At 48.3% G+C, this 23,964-nt stretch overlaps 1 protein-coding gene across 3 annotated transcripts in view; it reads right to left on the minus strand.

Moving 5' to 3' along the window:
• LOC311227872 (zinc finger FYVE domain-containing protein 1) overlaps positions 1-23,964 on the minus strand; it is a 98,501-nt gene that overhangs the window by 38,727 nt on the left and 35,810 nt on the right. For all 3 annotated transcript variants that reach the window (XM_084313718.1, XM_084313719.1, XM_084313717.1), the window contains exon 2: positions 21,780-22,058. In XM_084313718.1, the coding sequence (XP_084169844.1) occupies positions 21,780-22,058 (279 nt within the window). The remainder of the gene's footprint in view (positions 1-21,779; positions 22,059-23,964) is intronic.

Raw genomic sequence — 23,964 nt, forward strand, 5'->3', positions numbered from 1 at the left:
TCGTGCCAGTAAAGGTGAAACAGGCTGACGAAAGTGGGTATGTAACGACATATGCCTTCTTGGACCATGGCAGCTCGGCATCCTTTTGCACAGAGAGCCTCATGAGGAAGCTGAACGCTAAGGGCCGGAAAACATCAATTCTCCTTAAGACAATGGCACAAGAGAAACATGTCCCAGCATATGAGATCTCAGGCCTGGAGGTAGGCAACATCAATGATGACACATTTATTGCACTGCCTACGCTATACACTCAACCAGCAATCCCAGTGTCAAAAGAAAACATCCCTACTCAAGAGGAACTGAAGAAATGGCCCTACCTAAAGGATGTTCACATCACTTACATTGACTCAGATGTGGAGCTTCTGATTGGAGTCAATACTCCGAGAGCCATGGAGCCTCGGCAGATAGTGAACAGCCAGGATGACGGACCATATGCTGTAAGGTCACTCTTGGGATGGGCGGTCTATGGTCCACTGAACGTCAACGCGGTGGATGTGACAAGAAGATATGGTCCACTGAACGTCAACGTGGTGGATGTGACAAGAAGACCCAAAGCCATCACCAACAGTTCGATAAACTTAAAAGATGGTCAGTATAACTTGCCACTCTCCTTTCGGAAAGGAGATGTGATGACACGCAACAACAGACAGTTGGCGACACGAGCCATGCACCTGCAAAAGAAGAGGAAGGATGAAGGGTACCATGCAGAGTACAGACAGGTGACGACACAACGAGCCATGAGCCTGCAAAAGAAGACAGGAAGATCTAAGAGCAGAGAGAAGACTGTAAGATCAAAGAGGAAAGAGGATGGAATATCTAAGACCACAGAGAAGGTACCTCTTCAAGAACCAAGGAAGGATGGCTGTGTCTGGTACATACCCCATCACAGGGTGTATCACAAAAGAAAGAAAGAAAGTGGAAAGAACATGAGTGGTGTTTGATTCACATCGTCATTCCAATGCACCACCATGGCAAACCCTGGAGTGAAGTGGATTGTGGATCAACTTGAAGATTTTTTTATTTTGTGACGTGGAATGTTCTCAGTTGTATTGTGGTGATTCACGTGACAGGTGAATCTGCCACGGCACAGCTGATAACATAAATAGCCAAAGAGAACTTCGCCCCTGGTGACTTGGTGGTCATAGTGGACGACACAGCGCCCAGGAATTCCTGGCCGCTTGGACGGATCCTGGAAACCTTTCCGGATAACAAGGGCCTACTACTGGAGTCAAAGGAGGATTGCCAGCTGTAATGAACACTCGCCCGACCATATTTTGTAATTGTGTAGGCACAATTAGGGGCCGGTGTAAAGGCCGAATGAGTGTTTTTTGTTATTTATTATTATTATTATTATTATTAGTATTATTATTATCATTATCATTATTTTTATCAATAGAAGGTTACAATTTATGGGAATGTAATGATTGAGGGGAATGTTATGATTGAGGGGAAGGTTATGATTCTGTGTAGCCTGTTGGGTGGACTCTGTGGCGCTGTGAGTGGATCACCTGCACCTGTCGGGTGATCGGGCATAGTGCAGCGGAGATCATTAGATAGGTGATAGGAATCAGCTGTTGGGCGGTAGCCGATGGGGAAACCATATGATTTTCTTACCGCTTCAGGACGCTTTCGGAAACTGTTTAGATTACACTTTAAGCAATTAGACCAGGTTATATGACGTTTTAGGATCACTGTGATCAACCCTCCCATGTAACCTACTTATTCTAATTAAATCGGGTCACCACATCGGTGTCTGATAACGGAGCTTAATGTGTGGAAAACTATTTCTTTGGACGTTGAGCGCGTATGGATTCACTCCCCGTCTACACCAAGAAACGGCGCCGGCATGCTGCCGTTATATGTTTATTAGCAACGCAGAGCTTTCAAACCATCCCGTATCTCTGTCCGAAACCCTCTTGAGCTGTTCTCTCCAGTTGGTTCCAGGTCATCTTCATGGTCTTGGTGTCTGCCTCCAGGTCTCTGCGCCAGGTGTTTCTCGGGCGGCCCCTTTTCCGCTTGCCCTGCGGATTCCATGTTAGGGCTTGTCTGGTGATGGTACTTGCGGGCTTTTGCAGGGTGTGGCCTATCCAGCGCCATCTGCGTTTCAGAAATTCTTCTTCTGCGAGCAGCTGGTTTGTTCTCTGCCAGAGTTCGCAGTTGCTGATGGTGTCTGGCCATCAGATGTGGATGATCTTCCGCAGGCAGCTGTTAATGAAGACCTGCACTTTCCTGATGGTTGCAGCTGTAGTTCTCTACGTCTCTGCTTCGTATAGTAGGACTGCCTTGACGTTAGTTTTAAAGAACCTGACTTTGGTGTTGGAAGTCAGTTCTTTTGAGCTCCAGATGTTCCGTAATTGCACGAATGCTGTACGTGCTTTCCTTATTCGTGCTCTAACGTCAGCATCTGTCAATAACACTGCTAAGGTAGGTAAAGGCTTCAACTTCTTCCAAAGCCTCACCATCCAGCATGATTGCGTTGGTGGTGTTTGCTGCATTGGTCTTGAGGATCTTAGTCTTGCCTTTGTGGATGTTGAGTCCCACTTGCGCGGAAGTGGATGCCACGTTGTTGGTCTTCTCCTGCATCTGTTGTTGGGTGTGCGACAGTAGTGCCAAATCGTCAGCATAGTCCAAGCTGTCCAGTTGCGTCCAAGGTGTCCACTGAATCCCATACCTTCTCTGTGCTGTGGAGATCTTCATTATCCAGTCAATGGCCAGCAGGAAGAGGAAGGGTGAGAACAGACAACCTTGTCTGACCCCGGTCCTCATTTGGAATGCCTCTGTGAGCTGCCCTCCGTGGACCACCTTGCATGTCAGTCCCTCATAGGAGTTCCTGATGATGGAAACAATCTTGGTCGGCACCCCGTAATGTCGGAGAAGCTTCCAGAGGGTCTCTCTGTCTAGGCTGTCAAAGGCTTTCTCATAGTCCACAAAGTTTATGTACAGGGGCGAGTTCCACTCTATCGACTGCTCCATGATGATGCGCAGCACTCCAATTTGGTCTGTGCAGGATCGGTCCTTGCGGAAACCAGCTTGCTCATCGCAGAGCTGTGCATCGATGAGGTCCTTCATCCTGTTCAAGATGACTGTTAAAAACTTTCCCTGGCACTGATAGCAGTGTGATCCCTCTGTAATTTGCGCAATTGCTAAGGTCGCCTTTCTTTGGGATCTTGATGAGATAGCCCTCTTTCCAATCTCCTGGCACGTCTTATTCCTCCCATATCTTCATGAAGAGTGGGTGGAGCAATGGCATCTTCACCGTGGTTTCTATATCTGACTTCAGTGCCTCCGCACGGATGTTGTCTGGTCCTGCAGCCTTTCCGTTCCTTAGCTGCTTGATAGCCTTCCTAATTTCTTCCCTGGTTGGTGCATTGCAGGCTATGGGTAGGTCTGTGTCAGCCTGTGCGATGTCTGGTGGGTTCTGTGGTGCTGGCCGGTTTAGAAGTTCTTCAAAATACTCCATCCATCTGTTCTTCTGTTGCTCCTCTCCCGTTGTTATCTGTCTTCCCTCTTTGTCCTTCACAGGTCATTCTGGTTTGCTGTACTTTCCTGCCAGCTTCTTGGTGATGTTGTACAGTTCTCTCATATTCCCCTCTCTTGCTGCTTGCTCTGCCTCTGTTGCCAGGTCATCCATATACCTTCGCTTGTCTGCTCTGATGCTCTTCTTTACTAGCTTGTTTCCTTCTGCATACCTTTCTTGTGCCTTGGCCTTCTCTGCTCTTGTCCGGCTGTTGTTCACTGCCGCCTTCTTCTCCCTCCTCTCTTGGATCTTTCCCTCTTGTCCGCTGAGATCCACTCCTTGTGCTGGTGCTTCTTGGGGCCAAGAACTTCCTGGCAGGTAGACGTTACTGCCTCTTTTATCTCCTTCCAACTGTTCTCCAGGGTGCACTCATCCTCTTCCAACAGCTCCTGTAAAACTTGGAACTTGTTGCTGAGTGTTACTCTGAACTCTTCCAGCTTACTGGCGTCTCTCAAGGAAGCTGTGTTGTACCTGTGTCGTGTTGTATGTGCCGATATCCAGTTCTTTCTCAGCTTCAGCTTCAGGCTGGCTACGACAAGGTGGTGGTCTGAAGCCACATCTGCTCCTCTCTTTACTCTTATATCCTGCATGGACCTCCTGAATTTCTTGCCGATACAGACGTGGTCAATCTGGTTCTCGGTTATGTGGTCTGGCGATACCCAAGTGGCCTTGTGGATGTTCTTATGGGGAAAAACACTGCCGCCAATGACCAAGTTGTTCATAGCGCACAGGTCCGCCAGCCTCTCCCCATTTTCATTCATGGCCCCTGTTACGAAGGATCAGATTAAACCGAATATATATATTTATTTATTGATATATATTGAATAGTATTTGTATATCGTTTGATATCCCTTGTATATTCCTTGTACATATACACGGAATATCCCTTTAGCCTACTATAGCCCACAATAGTTCATTCTCTTATTGGACAAAAGGACCAGGCGCCAGGGGACCAGCCCCTGGCGTCAAGTTCAAAGGTACCGACGAGACATGTCCGTACTAGCCCCGGCTCCGCTCAGGGATACGGCTACCGAAATGAGAGTGGCACTATTTGTTCACCGTGCATATAAATATGGCGCAAGTAAATGTAGAAGACCCTTAGTCCTTTACCCTTCTACCCAACTTAGTAACAGAACGTGAAGCCTCACCCACGATACCACGTGCGGTGAAGTATGGCCTGTTTGGCCTTAGAATAGCATTGAGACCTCGTGCGAATTAATAGCTGAATTGTCAGAGTTTGGCACTGTACCGTCGAGTGCGACGTATTTCTATTAAGTAATAATAGTCTATCGTGTATGGTGCATCGTGCGGTTAGAGTCCTAAAGTGACCAGCATCTCCAACGCTTCCTCGTGTTATCTAGAGTCTTATCCAGGCTGGGCCGACCACATGGCGCTTTCATCCGAGGAGATCTAGGCGAGGACCGAGGGACATGTACACTGGATTACCTACCCGACGACTGCTGAGCCCTATGCGGCTGGAATATATATTTGCTTTGGTACTGTGATTTGTGGAGCGGATAATCGCCGACGCCTGTGAGTGTTGGATTTACCCCCGAGAGGAGTCAAGTTGAGTCGGCGCTCAGAGAGACTGAGGTCGCCTAGCTTCTTCTTCATTGTGGAGCTACAGCCTACAAGAGAACCAAGGTGTATTCATCTGCGGATCAAGAGTCTACTGCACTGTCTTCTGTACTTGAAGTCTCCCTAGATATCGTTGACCAGACGGTCTATTACCGACGGCTCTCCTACCCCCCCTACCGGCTTACAACCGGGAGGACCCCTTCCAGAATATCCCGCTATATCATTAAGAGTACCATAGATCTAATTCCCTAAGAGCCAGGTTGTATACTTGCTTCCTGCGTAACCAGAGATTGGACATTCAGTGTTGATTTGCCTATGAGTACTCATTTGCCTTACAAGTGCATTCAAATCATAAATGTAATAGTAAATATCATATGTACCTTTTGCTATATTAAATATTTGATTATTACCTTTGTCTGGAACCGATTTCATTGTGGAAAGTGTTCATCATATTTAGATATCGTGTACTGTATGGCCAGTAGTTAAAGTACATAAAGCGGTAGTGGTTTAATGATACCATACTTATCAATACAGTCAGGGAATTGTACCCCTCAGTTACAATTGGTCCTTCGAGCCGGATGGTAATTAGTGTAATATTAATATAGTGGTATTAATATTGAAATGGCCTATGATGAACACTCCACGAAACGGTCCTCCTAAAGTAGAACGCCCGCAGCGTAGACGACAGCCACCTCAGTACTTAGAGGATTACGCTGCCAGTATACTACCTAGCCTTCTACAAACGGTAAACGCGGTAAAAGTAGAAAGTAAAATTATGTCCGACCCTATCAACCAGGATACCCCGACCACAGAGGCCCTAGTGGGTTCTAATGTAACTGACCAAGCTCACGGTGGGGACCAGGAGGGAACTGACACGACTTTACCCCCCGCCAAGACCGAAGAAGTAGTCCCCGAAGAGCTCCGGGAGGAAGACAACCCTCCAGAGATGGAACTCTGTACGGAACAAGATGAGGAGAGCGCCGAGGAGATAGAGCTCCAGGACTCCCCGCAGGGGAACGCATCCCCAACGAGTACTGCCAGGAGCGGATCACCTCAACCAGCGTCTTCCCCCAGCGAGGCGGACAAGATGCTAGCACAGGCGTTCCTCGCCAGCCTAGCAGCCTCTACGGAGCGCGATCGACTCCAAGCACAGACGCTTAGCGAGCGCGAACAACTCCAAGCACAGATGCTTAGCGAGCGCGAACATTCTACCATTGAAAGAGAACGCCTCCAAGCGCAGCAACGGAGCGACGAAGAGCGCATACGTCTGGAGATGAGACGCCTTCAGACGGAAGAGAATATGGCAAGAGACCGGGCCGACACCCAGCGTGCCGCTGCCGGTGCCCAAAGAGAAGCAGATCTCACCAAGCGCGAAGCCGAGCGCGACAGACTACAAGCGCAGCTAATGGAGCAGCTGATCGCCAGGGCAACACCCCCTCCCTCCACAAGGGGTTCCAGGGCCTCGTCAAGACACGGGTCAAGGGCACCCTCCCCTAACCGATTAAGCGACCCTGAGCCCGACCACCAGAGAGAGCCTATACCACCCTCCGAACTCCTTCCCCGACTGGTCCCAGTGAGACCCAGCTACAAGGAAGGAACGGCGTACACCGCGGAGAGGCTAAATAGACGACTACAGGATCTAGATGACCTGACAGAGGAAGAAGAGGGAGAAGAGGAGAGTCAAGCCCGACAGCAGCACATTACTCCACAGGACCAGGAGGTCCAGTACAGCCCAGGCTATACCCCCGCGGCTCTGCGCTACAGACCCCCGACTCTGTTCACGGGTGAGCATGACGCACAACCAGTCCAGAGGAATAGTACCTGGACCAGCGGGCCATGGTACCCTGCCGGTACCAGCCCACCGAGAGGCGTAAGGGGAGACTCGCCCAGGAGGCCTCTCTTCCAACGCTCACCGATGTGCCAGCCATCCACGGCGTCATACATTGGCACACCGACGTTTCCAGACTTCACCCATGAGAACCGAGCACAGTACACGGAGCTACGGATGTGCTTAGAGACAATGATGGTGGATGTAGCTGATGAACGCCACAAGTATGCTATCCTATTGAAGCACCTGAAAGTGCCCAGAGCGCACAACATAGCGCTGGCCTATGCCACCTCTACTACCCCATACACAGCGGCTCTAGCAGCACTAGACCAAAGATATGGACGTATATGGGATTACGTAATACAAGAGATAAGGCATATTGACCGCCTACCCCCAGCAACAGACAATCGCTCACTAGACGACCTGTCTATCAAAGTACAATCCCTGGTAGGGATGCTGGGGGCGCAACGAGAAAAGGGTATGCACGAACTATACGCAAACTCGAACGTCGAGAGGATTTTAGAGAAGCTGCCGCCCGCCCGACAGGAGCGCTTCAGGCGGCAAAGAGACCACCGTGATCCTAACGGTCCCGAGCCATCCCTCCTAGACCTAGCCGACTTCCTGGCGAGAGAAGTCAGCAGCCTACGGTTGGATACGTTCGTGCGGAGCACACCAAGCTCCAGAGAGGGACCTAGGAGAGCAAACGATGGCCGAAGATCGGTGACTGTCATGCACCAATCAGAATCAGTACCGAGCAGCAAGAACCACAGCACCCCCTCGATGAAAGAGAAGTGGAAGATGGTGTGCCCGTACTGCGAAAAGGAACACTGGTTGTCACAATGTGACCTGTTCAAGAAGATGACCGCTGAAGAAGTGAGTCAATGGATAAAGTCCAACAGGCGCTGTTACCGATGTGCGCGCAGTCACATGGCAGCCGAGTGCCGCCTCAAGAAGAGGTGTAGTCGGTGTGACGGAGCCCACCTAGATGTCCTACACGACAGTAACAGAAGAAAGCCTGCACCATCCAGCAGCACAAAGGCAAGTGTTATGTACATTGACCCCGCTAGCAGCGGGGGGGCCCAGGTGCTCTTAAAGGTGGTCCGCGTAACACTGAGTTACCAAGATAAGGTCATGGACACTTACGCCGTCCTTGATGACGGGTCAGAGAAGACCCTTCTCCTCGCGTCCGCTGCGGCCCAGCTGGGGCTGCGGGGGAGCGAGAACCAGATGACGATTCGGACAATAAGAAGAGATCTAAAGACGATAAAGGGCGAGAATGTCTCCTTCACTATCGCAGCAAGCGGGCAGCCAGAGAGACGGTATAGGATTACTAATGCTTTCACCAGCCAAGAAATAGGACTATCGCAGTACACCTACCCCATCGCCAAGCTGATGGATAAATATGTGCACCTGCGTCAACTACCTATCCCGCTCATAGACGGTGCCACCCCGACCCTGCTGATAGGCTCCGACCATGCAGACCTCATAGTCCCGATAGACCGGGTCCATACAGGACCCAGAGGTTGTCCTGCAGCAGTCGAGACCCGCCTAGGATGGACATTACAAGGCCCCCTCGCCAAGTCTCTTAACCGAACAGCAGCCACTAGCTGCCTCCACTCCAGAGCGACAGAAGAAGACACCACACTCCTGCAGCATGTCGAGAGGCTATGGACACTAGAGACAATGCCCTTTAAGAACGAAAAGAAAGACATTCGTTCTAAGGACGACATCTACGCTATAGCCCTCCTCGAGCAAGGGACAAAGAGAGTCAACGTCAACGGAGTGATGAGATACGCAACTCCACTCCTGAGGCGAGAGGGAATGCCCACCTTTCACGCCACAAAAGAGGCGACGGAGCGGTATCTATTGAACACAGAGCGGCGCCTAGCCAAAGACCCCGCTCAAGAGGCTGTGTACCGCGCTGAGATTAACAAGCTAATCACAGCGGGACACATAAAGAAAATTGACATTAAAGAGGCCGATCAGACGACCGAATCATGGTACGTGCCGCACCACAAGGTCCACCACAACGGCAAGGATCGTATTGTGTTTAACTGCAGCTACCAGATCGGATCACAAAATCTGAATAAAGAGCTCTTGCCCGGCCCAACACTCGGCCCCTCTCTACTAGGCGTGCTACTACGCTTCCGCCAGGACAAGGTGGCTATCAGCGGCGACATCAAAGGGATGTTCCTGCAGGTGAGACTAGTGGAGGAGGACAAGCCCCTGCTGCGGTTCCTATGGAGAGAGAGGATCGGAGATGAGCACCCAGCCATCTATCAATGGGAAGTCCTCCCTTTCGGAACCACATGCAGCCCATGCTGTGCTACGTTTGCACTACAAAAACACGTCGCAGAGGACCCAGCAGCAGATGAAGAGGTCCGACAAAGTGTGACAAATAGTTTCTACGTGGACAACTGTTTACAAAGCGTCTCGACGCCAGAAGAAGCCGAGGCTCTCCTACTCAAGCTCCGCGCCTCCCTGATCAAAGGCGGCTTTGATCTCAGGCAGTGGGCCAGCAGCGACCCGCAAGTACTGCGCAGCCTCTCCCCCGAGGACAAGGCAGCGAGCAGCGACACCTGGATGGCGACCATCCCAGGAGAAGCCCAAGAAATGACACTAGGACTAGTCTGGCGCTTCAAAACAGACTCGCTCCATTATAGACACAAACCCCTGACCAAGGAGCAGGGAAGGTCGACGGCAATACCGACCACCAGACGGAGTGTATACAGAACACTCGCCAGACAATATGACCCGTTGGGATGTATTCTACCTTACACCACCAGGGCAAAGATGATTGTAAGAGCGCTATGGGACAAGGACCAGGGCTGGGACGATCCCATACCCGAACACCTTGCATCCACATGGAGAGAGTGGGAGACGGAACTCCGCTCACTCCCAGGTGTTAATATACGCCGCAGCTACTTCCCACCCACAGTGAGGCCAGAGACATGCAAGATGGACCTGCACGTATTCAGCGACGCCTCCGAAGTAGCCTACGGTTCGGTGGCCTACTTGCGTGCCCGAGAGGAGGGAGGAGAAATACATACTGCTTTCATCCTGGCTCGCTCAAGAATAGCCCCACGAAAGCAACAATCTATCCCGCGTCTAGAGCTCTGCGCAGCCCTAGCAGGAGCGCAACTCGCCACGTTAATCCAACGTGAACTCACCATCCCGGTGCAAAGAACAATCTTGTGGTCAGACTCCACGACAGTACTCACATGGATCCGGTCTGATTCGTGCAGATACAAGGTCTTCGTGGGAGTCAGAGTCACCGAGATTCAAGAGTTAACAGAAGTAGCGAGCTGGAGGTATGTGGACACCAAACACAACCCAGCTGACGTCATCACCCGGGGAATGTCCCTGGATGACCTCACCCGTCACAACCTCTACAGTGACGGACCAGAGTTTCTCAAGCTCCCCGAAGAAGAGTGGCCTACACCCACCCCACGGGAGGCGAGTAAAGAGGAGGCCGAAAACAAGAAACCTATGTTCTGTGGATTGAACACACTCGTCTCCACAGACCCCGACATAGACGATTGCCTCACCCTACAGAGTGCGCAGCTAAAGACATTTCTGTGGCACCACCCAGAGGTTCAGCCCACGACTGACATTTCAGCAGCTGACTACGAAGAAGCAGAACTTCTTCTACTACAACGAGCCCAGAGAGACTCGTTCCCCGATGAGCTAGCCTGTCTACAGGGAGCAAAGCCCGTCCCATCAGACAGCAGACTGCTCCACCTAGCCCCCGAGAGCGACGCCCATAGTCTCATCAGAGTGGGTGGTCGTCTGCGGAGAGCCCCAGACTTACCGGATGACGTCAAGTACCCGATAGTCTTGAACAGCCGACACAAGGTCACAGAGCTGATCATAAAGAAATACGACGAGGATGTGCACCACGCAGGGGCAGAGAGAGTCTTCGCGGAGATCAGACGTCGTTATTGGATACTGCAAGGGAGAGAAGCAGTGCGGCGCTTCCAGCGAACCTGTCTAGACTGTCGTAAGTGGCGAGCCCAGCCCAGTATACCCCGGATGGCTGACCTACCTCCCTGTCGCCTCCGACTCGGCGACAAGCCTTTTCACTCCACCGGTATGGACTGTTTCGGCCCGCTGTATATAAAGAAAGGAAGAGGAACCGAGAAGCGGTGGGGTATTGTATTCAAATGCATGACCACCAGAGCAATACATATCGAACTCCTTCCAACCATGAGCACAGACTCATTCCTTATGGCCTTCCGAAGATTCACATCACGGAAAGGAAAACCGTCTACATTATTGTCTGATCACGGGACAAACTTCAAAGGCGGAGAAAGAGAGCTGAGAGAGAGCTTCCAAGCTATGGGCCCAGAACTTAAGACCCACCTCGCTCCATCCCAGATTGACTTCCAGTTTAATCCCCCGAACGCACCTCACTTCGGTGGAACTTGGGAACGAGAAGTACGTTCTATAAAGACAGCCCTGTACGCCGTGCTTGGGGCCCAGACCGTGGCGGAAGAAGTCTTAATGACAGTCCTCACGGAGATCGAGGGAGTATTGAACTCAAAGCCCCTTGGCTACGTCTCAAGTGATGTAGCAGATGTCGACCCAGTCACCCCCAACACACTCTTGATGGGGCGGCTGGACCCCGCGCTACCCCAGACAATGTACAGGCCTGAAGAAGCGAACGGCCGAAGAATGTGGAGGTACAGTCAAGTATTGGCTGACAAGTTTTGGAACAGCTTCCTACTCCACTACCTACCGTCTCTACAGACCATCACTACATCCGGCTTCAACATGGACGGTCGCATTTTACGTAGCTCCCGTAACCAACGCAACAGAGCAACAACAAAAAAGTACTTTGCGCATTTTCTACTTTCCCTCCTGTGGATTATGGATTTGTACCTGAATTCACAACTCAAGCAGCAACTCCAGACAGAAGTGGAGGGTAGCGAAAACGTAAAACAGCAGTCCCATTGCGACTTCTATTTGTTAACGGGCTCGGAGAGGAAACATCCAGCCTTCGGAGCCACGACCATCCACACAGTACTTACTGCAAATCCGGAACGAAAGAAATTACCCCCGGCAGGCAAGTGTAATAAGAGATCAATGTTTTTATTATATCTGCTCATGTCGGGTGACATTCATCAGAACCCTGGTCCCGTAATGACACGGAACCAGAGACTACAGTCAAATCTGCTGACCCAAGAAGCAGCAGCCAGCACAACTGATCAACGGCTACCCACACATACTGCGGCTAACGACATGATCAACGGCAACATTCCTCCTCTGCCACCTCTGCAAAAGAACCCACGAGAGGCCACAGCGAGAGGGAAGGAACCGGGGTTCACAACCGAGGCGCCCAGCACGTCGCGGGGACAAAACAGCGAGGCATCGCTCCTCACACCGGCGCCGGAGATCAACAGCATCCACGCAATTGACGCTTCAGCCAGCAGTTGCACCAGCCGACCAGCAAGCGGCGACATACCCTCACAGAAGCCCCAGCGGACTCGGCGAGTGGCTAAAGGGAGAGCGGCGCGGAACATCAAGGTCACCAAGGACCCGACGGTTAGCTTGGCTGGCCCCGCCAAGGCCGCCATGCCAGCTAGTCTACCCGGGCCGAGGCCAGGACAAAAGGCACCCCCCCTCCCCCACAATGGAGTACAATCAGACATATCTGTAATCAACCAGCCCCCCCCCCCACATCGCGGGCTTTCACACAAAGGAATACAGACTCCAGCAAAGGACAAAGCATCACCCCCTCCCCCCCTCCCCACCCACGGCACAAACAGCAACAACGCCCCCCCTCCCCCCACCACAGGACAGGACACAATTGAACAGAGTTACCTCAACTGTGACGACGTCAATCTTATTACAAGCAAAAATGGACTTCACATATTTCATCTAAATACAAATAGCCTGAGACCGAAACTGGCTGAAATCAAACAGTTGTTTTTAAACGGTAAGGCTAACATATTGTGTTTCACAGAAACAAAATTAGACTCATCTGTACAGGATCCAGAGATTGAAATTGAAAACTACTCAATAGTCAGGAGGGATAGGAACCAGTATGGAGGTGGCGTCTGTGTGTATATACACAAGGATACCAAATACATCAACCGTACTGACCTTAACCATGATGAAATTGAAACTGTTTGGATTGAAATCTTATTAGACAGGGCGAAACCAGTACTAGTAGGCACAATCTATAGACCACCAGAACAGAGTGGGTTTTATGACACACTTGATGGGTGTTTAGCTGGGGTGGAGGGGGTAGAAAAAATTCTTATTGGGGACTGGAACACGGATATGCTGCGTAAATCAGCACCAGTCTTCAAGGCCTTCAGTAGATTTTCTGACCTGCACGGTTTCAGCCAGCTAATCACACAACCCACAAGGGTATGCGATTCAACACAAACCACCATTGACCTCATTTTGACCTCTGACAAGTCCATGATCTCCAGTAAAGGGGTGATAGCATGCGGGTTAAGTGATCATTATATGATTTTCTGTACCCGCAAAAAGCTAAAACAGAAGGCCGGCTGTCACAAAACAGTCACATCTAGAGACCTCAAAACTTACTCTAGAGAGGCCTTTAACCTAGAACTGGGGAGCTTGGACTGGTCAGATGAGCTCAGTGGTACACAGGTTGAAGAAACATGGCTTGGATTCAAAACCAAATTCACAGCAATACTCAACAACATGGCACCGATAAGAACCACCAGGGTTAAAAATCGCGCTGAGGCATGGATGCACACTGAAATACTGGCCGCTATGAAAACCAGAGACAAAAAATGCTCTGAACTTCATAAAAGTCAGACAAAGCTTTCCAAAAGCTCAAACAGTGAACTCCAAGCCCACGTGGTTGAACTAAAAATCCAAAGAAACAGACTAAGAAATGACGTAAACATCATGATCAGAACCGCAAAAAGAAATTTCATCAACGACAAAACGGAGGAAAACAAAAACAAACCCCGCGAACTTTGGAAATTACTCAATAATCAACTAGGCTGCAGTAAAAAACTTAAAACCAGATTCTCAAACATAAACATAAAGACGGACAACACGCTCATCACAGACAAGCTGGATGTAGCCAATTACTTAAACATCTTCTTCACAAACATAGCCACAACACTGGTAAACAAACTACCCTCCCACTCAGGGCATTATGGGGTAGAACACATAGTAGCATACTACAAAAACCTAGGGGTCCACAAAGACGACTTCAAACTTGAAATGGTAACAACCGATGAGGTACTCAAAAAATTGAGCGCCCTCCAACCTAACAAGGCCACTGGCCATGACAACATCCCCTCCAAATTCCTCAGAGACGCAGCAGCCGCCATCACCCCAGTCATCACACACATAATAAACCTCTCTATAAGACAGGGGCACGTCCCCAAGGACTTCAAAATTGCGAGAGTGACCCCTCTACACAAAAAGGGCAGCAAATTAGACCCAGGCAACTACCGCCCTGTTTCTATTCTTACCTCCATCTCGAAAGTCATGGAGAAAATAGTCTACGAACAGGTCGAAAAGTACCTGGCGGAAAAAAACCTAATCTACGAATTCCAATCTGGCTTCAGAACGTCCCACTCCACTGACACATGCCTCCTCTATTTGAACGACCACATCAAACAAGAGGTGGACGCTGGCAAATACTGCGGCATGGTCATGCTGGACCTACAAAAGGCCTTCGACACTGTCAATCACTCCATTCTAATGGACAAGCTAAAAGCAATTGGTTTTGATAGCCTATCAGTGAGCTGGATGCAATCCTACCTGGAGGGGAGAGAACAGATGGTAGAGGTAAACGGTACTCTATCCCCCCCCTCACAGTGAGCTGTGGTGTTCCACAAGGAAGCATACTAGGACCGCTACTCTTCCTAATTTATGCAAATGACATGTCGTCAGCCTGTGACTGCAACTTGTTCCTGTTTGCGGACGACTCAGCCCTGCTGGTCTCTGACAAGAACAAATTGCAGGTTGAAAAAACCCTCAGCACGGAACTAGGCAAAATCTGCATATGGCTCGCTGATAACAAACTATCATTACACATGGGCAAAACAGAGTCCATTCTCTTCGGTTCAAATAACAAACTCAGCAAGACCGACGGTTTCTCAGTTACAGTGGGTGACAATATTGTCACAAGGAAAGACGAAATTACCTACCTGGGTTCCATCCTAGAGGCAAATCTTTCCTGTGACAAAATGGCATCCAATGTAATAAAAAAAGTCAACCAACGAACTAGATTCTTGTACCGGATCTCCTCTCTGGTAAACAAGAATACCCTGAAGACTCTGGCAGGAGCACTCATTCAAGGGTACTATGACTATGCGTGCACCTCATGGTACCAAAGCACCTCAAAGGCGCTTAAAACAAAATTACAAACATCACAAAACAAACTGGTCAGACTACTACTTGACCTGAACCCCAGAACCCACCTCACCCCTGCCCACTTTGCCAACCTAGGATGGCTTAGAGTAGACGACAGAGTACAGCAACTTGCAATGGGCCTGGTCTACAAGATACACTATACGACCGGGGTGCCCATGTACATGTCAAAATACTTCCCAAAGGTCAGTGAATACCACAACCACTACACCAGAGGAAGCTCAACAAATCATGTTAAACCCAGATTCGGCTCAAACAAGGGACTAAACACGTTCCGCAATTATGCCACAACAATGTGGAACGCCCTACCCAAAGCTGTAAAGGAATGTGAATCCCTGCCCACATTCAAAACCGCCCTTAAAGAGCACCTACGGGAGGCTGCAATTCGAAACTGGCCACCGTAAATGCCCAAAACCCCCACCACCTCCTAATAGACAGTCTCCTCCCCACCGCATGTATATATTCCCTCCCCGCCGTATGTATATTTCCCTCCCACCCACCCACCCCCTCCTAATGTACAGTCCCCTCCCCATCATATGTATATACTCTGTCAGGATCTAGGGGTAACAGTACTGTATATTTGAATACCGCCTATGTCACAAATGTATCAGTACTAAATACCTATATGTCCCTATGCCATAAATGTCATGTATGTTGTGTATGTCATAAATGTCTATATGAATTGAAAATGGGGGACCCTGATGGAAACAAGACAAACGTCTTTCTCAGGTCTGCATCCCCTTAACAATTGTATGTATTGAGCCGTACTGTATTGTACCCATTCTGCAATCTGTTAAATAAAGTTTTCATTCATTCATTCATTCACAGACCCGCCAGAAATGGGTGAAAGAGAGAGACAATTTGACAGAAGGAACAGTCGTCATGATTATCGACCAGTCACTACCCCGAGCTATGTGGCCGGCTGGCCGCGTAAGCAAAGTGATCACCGGTGCCGATGGAAAGGTCCGAGCAGCTGAAGTGCTCGTCCAAGGGCGGACCTACACCCGACCCGTGGCGAGGCTAATAGAACTGCCAAGGCTCCCTGATACTATCGATGACGACCATGACCCCATGACTTTGTGAACTGACTGACCCTCACAGCGGACATTGAGTAGTGGACAGTGCGGTTAATCTGTCTCTGCTTAGCTAATTAGGTGGGACTAATTAGGGGGCGGCTGTTACGAAGGATCAGATTAAACCGAATATATATATTTATTTATTGATATATATTGAATAGTATTTGTATATCGTTTGATATCCCTTGTATATTCCTTGTACATATACACGGAATATCCCTTTAGCCTACTATAGCCCACAATAGTTCATTCTCTTATTGGACAAAAGGACCAGGCGCCAGGGGACCAGCCCCTGGCGTCAAGTTCAAAGGTACCGACGAGACATGTCCGTACTAGCCCCGGCTCCGCTCAGGGATACGGCTACCGAAATGAGAGTGGCACTATTTGTTCACCGTGCATATAAATATGGCGCAAGTAAATGTAGAAGACCCTTAGTCCTTTACCCTTCTACCCAACTTAGTAACAGAACGTGAAGCCTCACCCACGATACCACGTGCGGTGAAGTATGGCCTGTTTGGCCTTAGAATAGCATTGAGACCTCGTGCGAATTAATAGCTGAATTGTCAGAGTTTGGCACTGTACCGTCGAGTGCGACGTATTTCTATTAAGTAATAATAGTCTATCGTGTATGGTGCATCGTGCGGTTAGAGTCCTAAAGTGACCAGCATCTCCAACGCTTCCTCGTGTTATCTAGAGTCTTATCCAGGCTGGGCCGACCACATGGCGCTTTCATCCGAGGAGATCTAGGCGAGGACCGAGGGACATGTACACTGGATTACCTACCCGACGACTGCTGAGCCCTATGCGGCTGGAATATATATTTGCTTTGGTACTGTGATTTGTGGAGCGGATAATCGCCGACGCCTGTGAGTGTTGGATTTACCCCCGAGAGGAGTCAAGTTGAGTCGGCGCTCAGAGAGACTGAGGTCGCCTAGCTTCTTCTTCATTGTGGAGCTACAGCCTACAAGAGAACCAAGGTGTATTCATCTGCGGATCAAGAGTCTACTGCACTGTCTTCTGTACTTGAAGTCTCCCTAGATATCGTTGACCAGACGGTCTACTACCGACGGCTCTCCTACCCCCCCTACCGGCTTACAACCGGGAGGACCCCTTCCAGAATATCCCGCTATATCATTAAGAGTACCATAGATCTAATTCCCTAAGAGCCAGGTTGTATACTTGCTTCCTGCGTAACCAGAGATTGGACATTCAGTGTTGATTTGCCTACGAGTACTCATTTGCCTTACAAGTGCATTCAAATCATAAATGTAATAGTAAATATCATATGTACCTTTTGCTATATTAAATATTTGATTATTACCTTTGTCTGGAACCGATTTCATTGTGGAAAGTGTTCATCATATTTAGATATCGTGTACTGTATGGCCAGTAGTTAAAGTACATAAAGCGGTAGTGGTTTAATGATACCATACTTATCAATACAGTCAGGGAATTGTACCCCTCAGTTACAGCCCCCAATCCGTGTCTTCCCATTATATCTTTGTACCCCCTGTTGTCACTTCCGATCTTGGCATTAAGGTCTCCCATCAGGATTGTGATGTCTCTCTCTGGGTGCTTTTCTATAATGGACTGCAGTCTGTTGTAGAACTGGTCTTTCCTCGCTGTCATTGGTAGGAGCGTAGCACTGTATGATGTTCATATTGATCCTCTTCTTCTTGGTTCGAAAGGATGCAGTGATGATCCTTGGACCATGGGCTTCCCATCCTATGAGCGCTGTCTGTGCTGTTTTAGATAGCATCAGTGCTACTCCTTGGGTGTGGGAGGCATTGTCCTCTTCGTGTCCGGAGAACAACAGTAACTCTCCTGAGGCCAGTCGTTTCTGTCCGGACTGTGTCCATTTTGTCTCGCTTATTCCGAACAGCGTGAGATTATAGTTCCTCATCGCTGCTGCTACTTGAAATGTCTTACCCGTCTCATACATGGTTCTCACGTTCCACGTACCGATATGGGCAGCCCTGGACGAAAGAAGGGTGGTCGGCCGTGTGGCTTCCAGAGACTTCTGGCTTTCACCACATGGTGTCATAGACCTTCTTATCGAAGACCCTTCTCTTCCCTGGGCCAAGGTGTTGATGTCTTGTTGGCGTTTCTGTAACAATATAGTGTTTTACGGGGTGGGGATGTTAGCCCCTCGCCCAACCCCCTGGAGGGCTTTTGGAGTTAGCTTGTTAGTCCTCTTCCCACGCCTATTGTCTTCCAGGTGATGGATTGCAGCCTCATACCACGTGAGGCCAGACAGGCTGAGGGTTGTGTACAAGCTGTCTCGGCACGTCAAGCCCAACCAACTCCTGCTACCGTGTATTGAAAGCTGCACTAGACGAGCTAACCCTACCAGCAACGCAAGACAGCTATATATCTAACTATACCTGCATACAAACCTTCTATATACCTACTTGTACACCTGCATATAACACATAGCTCTGGATGATAGCATGTACAATAATGCATATAATATTTTCTGTCATGTGCATATTGAATGGGTATATAATATAACATGATATTTTATATATCATTGTAACGGTGTAGTGTAGCAATTACAAGAATGACGAGACTAACTTCTCACGTTGGGCATGCAGGCAGCATGACCCATTTATTTCACACTCTGCATACACAGACAACACACACACTCAATTCAATGGGCATGAGAAAACATGAGTTTACATTGCCAAAGCAAAAGTGGAACAATACAATCAAAAATGATATATATACAATTAAAAGGGAATAGGAATGATGTGTAAACAGAGCTGTCACATTGCAACTGACAAGTCACGATACTGGAATTTCAAACTTCGATACGATACCTTGAAAAGTATCGATATTCAATACCATTTTCGATACCACAGGGAAAAATGTTAAATCTTAAAATGTAAAAAAATAAAAATAAAGATAAATATATATATATATATATTTTTTTTTTTAATTCAACTAAATTTAGCTTTTGTTGCTGGTCGATTCTCCTCAGCTTCTCTCTGGTACTATAAGAGAAGATAAATATAACACTTTTAAAACCCTTTGTTTATCTTTAGATCAGACATTTAAAAATAACTAAATGATCTAATCTTAGAAATTAAGTAAAGTTAATAGTACTGCATGTTAAGCATAACAGATTGATTGATTGATTGAAAATTGTATTAACAGATTGCAGAATGGGTACAATACAGTACGGCTCAATACACACAATTGTTAACACATTGGGGACGGGCCACGTATAAATCCGTGTTTCGAATCCATGCGTTGTGGACAGAGGCACGGACATATCCGTGGTGGATGAGCTCAAAGTTGTTGGCTTTCACAGCAAAAAAAGACCAGCATTTTTAGTTTAGACCAGCCTTGTATGATCCGCCACAGAGAGCCGGAACACGCTTCTCTTACCCAAGTGGCCCTTGAGACGCTTCTTTTGTTCGTCCAAGTATTGATGAATCACCTCGAGTAGTGAGGAGTCCTTCAGAGCGGCATCAAGGTTCTCATGACTGCAGCAGTGGATACGATTGAGGGTCTCCTGTGGTACAGTATGTCCAGATTCCTCTCATCCAGGAAAACATTGATCAACAACTATTCAAGCGCCTCCATAACCACCTTCAGATTGAAGAGAGCCTTGGCCATATGATTTCCAACTCGGAATACTTTTCAGGCAGCCACTTTGGTTGCAAGGCCAGCTTCAACAAGGATGTCTGAGTAGCCAGCACACACCTCAACATTTGTACCCAGAAAATAGAGATGTGATATAAAATTATTCTGCGTTTTTTGCTTTTTCTGTCCTGAAATAGAATCAAGATGTGTTTGAATCTTAAAAATAACAATTGTACTGATTCCTTGGGTAAATATTTTTTTTTAATTTGTATGTTGTTAACTTCAAAAGTTGTGCTGTTTTCTTTTTCAGGTTCCGTTTCAGGATAGGTGTAATAAAGGGTTAAAATAAACCCCATGGGACATTATTTCAACCTGTTACCAACAGAATCTTAAAATAGACACTTTAAGGATTAAGAAAAAACTGCTGGTGAAAAGCATGCATGTGGACCTATGTTTCCATCTGAACCAATAAGCCTACTTAACAAGCAGGAGAGAAATGTGGTCCAACCTACACAGGATAGGGCAATAAGAAAGGGCTGTGCAATACAACATAACCTGTGCCACATCAAATTAATGATGTTAGTTGGGAGGGAAGGAAGGGGTTGTCTCTCTGATGTCCTGTCTGTATGTCAGTCTCTGCTGTAACATGGTTGTCTCTCTGATGTCTTGTCTGTATGTCTGTCTCTGCTGTAACATGGTTGTCTCTGACGTCTTGTCTGTATGTCTGTCTCTGCAGTAACATGGTTGTCTCTCTGATGTCCTGTCTGTCTGTCTGTCTGTCTCTGTTGTAACATGGTTGTCTCTCTGATATCTGTCTCTGCAGTAACATTGTTGTCTCTTTGATGTCTTGTCTGTATGTCTGTCTCTGCAGTAACATGGTTGTCTCTCTGATGTCTTGTCTGTATGGCTGTCTCTGCAGTAACATTGTTGTCTCTCTGATGTCTTGTCTGTATGGCTGTCTCTGCAGTAACATGGTTGTCTCTCTGATGTCTTGTCTGTATGTCTGTCTCTGCAGTAACATGGTTGTCTCTCTGATGTCTTGTCTGTATGGCTGTCTCTGCAGTAACATGGTTGTCTCTCTGATGTCTTGTCTGTATGGCTGTCTCTGCTGTAACATGGTCGTCTCTCTGATGTCTTGTCTGTATGGCTGTCTCTGCTGTAACATGGTCGTCTCTCTGATGTCTTGTCTGTATGTCTGTCTCTGCTGTAACATGGTCGTCTCTCTGATGTCTTGTCTGTATGGCTGTCTCTGCAGTAACATGGTCGTCTCTCTGATGTCTTGTCTGTATGGCTGTCTCTGCTGTAACATGGTCGTCTCTCTGATGTCTTGTCTGTATGTCTGTCTCTGCAGTAACATGGTCGTCTCTCTGATGTCTTGTCTGTATGTCTGTCTCTGCAGTAACATGGTTGTCCTATGTTCTTCTTTTTTGTAACGCAGTATTGTGTGTTCCGACACAAAACACATTTCTGTATCAACAGACAATAAATCGTATCTTATTTGCACTCTGGTTAGATGCCAAAATGTTTTCGTTGTACTGTACTTATGCTGTATGATGACAATACATTCTAATCTAATCTAATCGAATAGGTTAGAGGTGGAAGAAAACGGATTGATACACTTGAGTATTGAAACTCTATTTATGTCGATACCGTATCGATTATCAAAGAAGCTGCATGTATTATTTAACCAGAACGCCACTCAAAGAGACGGCGATACAGCCGTGTGAACCCGCCCTCCGGTCACGAATACTTAATAGTTAATAATACAGTCCAACATGGAATAATCAATACTGTGTTTCCGCACGCGGGCAGAGCGTCGCACCTTGAGCAGCAGCCGCATCCTCTGGTTGTGATTGGCCGCGGCCCCCAGCAGGCCCTCTGTGTCCAGGGCGACGAGGCCGAGGCCGGGGTCGTAGGCGGCCCACACGCCCACCGTGCAGGAGCTGGGCGACTTGGAGGTGTAGAACACCCGCTCGCCGCCGAACAGGATGTGGTTGAGTGTGTGGGACTTGCCGTCGCCCGTGTTGCCGAAGATGGAGAGCACCTTGACGCCCGACACCTCGCCGCAGCCCAGCCGCTCCAGGAACTCTTCATCTTGAACCTGGAGGAGGAAGAGGGGGAGAGGAGGGACAAGCGGGGAGGTTTAAAAACATGTTATGGACGTTTCACAGGTTTCATATTTTCATTTTCCGGGGTCTATTTACAAACGTTTACGTGTTTTTATGGTAAAAAAGCACAGAGTTACAGCTGAACAGGCTGTCATTCAGCAGTCAGCCTCATCAGGCTCATCGGGTTCATCAGGCTCATCAGGTTAATCAGGATAAGGTTCATCAGACTCATCAGGTTCATCAGACTCATCAGGTTCATCAGGCTCATCAGGTTCATCAGGTTCATCAGGTTCATCAGACTCATCAGGTTCATCAGGTTCATCAGACTCATCAGGTTCATCAGGCTCATCAGGTTCATCAGGCTCATCAGGATCAGGTTCATCAGACTCATAATAATAATAATAATTTAGGACCTGCTCAGAGGTCATCAATCGGCACACATGCGATGCATGCATGCAATTCGTATCTGCGATTAACCCATCCCGTCGTCCTTCCCCCCCAAGGGCAGCCGGGAGCAGACAGGCGTCAACGTGAGCCGTGCCAGGGGACCAATCCAAGTGCTCCTGTCCGTCTTCGTCAAGGACGCCACAGCGTTAGCGATCTATTGTTGTGCATGTTTTTCCATTGGGTTTATCTTATCGGGGGGGAAACCCTTGCGAGCACGGGGAAAACATGCAAACTCCACACAGAAAGGCCTGGGAGATACCCCACCTGAGTACCTGGCATCATCGAAACCTGGTCCCCAAGCGGGAATCGAACCCTGGACCTTCTTGCTGTGAGGCGACAGTGTTAACCACTACACCACCGTGCCGCTGTACTCATCAGGTTCATCAGGTTCATCAGCCTCATCAGGCTCATCAGCCTCATCAGGATCAGGTTCATCAGGTTCATCAGGCTCATCAGCCTCATCAGGTTCATCAGGCTCATCAGGCTCATCAGGTTCATCGGGCTCATCAGCCTCATCAGGTTCATCAGGCTCATCAGGCTCATCAGCCTCATCAGGTTCATCAGGCTCATCAGGCTCATCAGGCTCATCAGGTTCATCAGGCTCATCAGCCTCATCAGGTTCATCAGGCTCATCAGGTTCATCAGGCTCATCAGGTTCATCAGGCTCATCAGGTTCATCAGGCTCATCAGGCTCATCAGGTTCATCAGGCTCATCAGCCTCATCAGGTTCATCAGGCTCATCAGGTTCATCAGGCTCATCAGCCTCATCAGGTTCATCAGGCTCATCAGCCTCATCAGGTTCATCAGGCTCATCAGGTTCATCAGGCTCATCAGCCTCATCAGGTTCATCAGGCTCATCAGGTTCATCAGCCTCATCAGGTTCATCAGCCTCATCAGGTTCATCAGGCTCATCAGGTTCATCAGGTTCATCAGGCTCATCTGGTTCATCAGGCTCATCAGGTTCATCAGGCTCATCAGGTTCATCAGGCTCATCAGCCTCATCAGGTTCATCAGGCTCATCAGGTTCATCAGCCTCATCAGGTTCATCAGCCTCATCAGGTTCATCAGGCTCATCAGGTTCATCAGGTTCATCAGCCTCATCAGGTTCATCAGGCTCATCAGGTTCATCAGGCTCATCAGGTTCATCAGGCTCATCAGGCTCAAAATGGCACGTTTGACTTCTGTCTCTTTAAATGAAAATGAAACCGTGCAGCTGTACTTCCTGGTATATATATGCAAGTTGGGAATCAGGCATCAGGGCCTATCTTTTTTATTATTATCACAAGAGTGAACAATGTTTTAGGTTGTAAAAGGTTTGTTTTAGGGCTGTCAGTTTATCGCGTTAATTAGATTAATTAATTACACAGCAAATTATCGAGTTATGAAAATGTACTCAAAATGTATTTTAAAATAATTTTTTTCTTTTTTCTTTTTTTCAATATTTCTTTTTGT

This window comes from Notolepis coatsorum, assembly GCF_963971535.1.
Source record: "Notolepis coatsorum genome assembly, chromosome: 1".
NCBI classification, from domain to species: Eukaryota; Metazoa; Chordata; class Actinopteri; order Aulopiformes; family Paralepididae; genus Notolepis; species Notolepis coatsorum.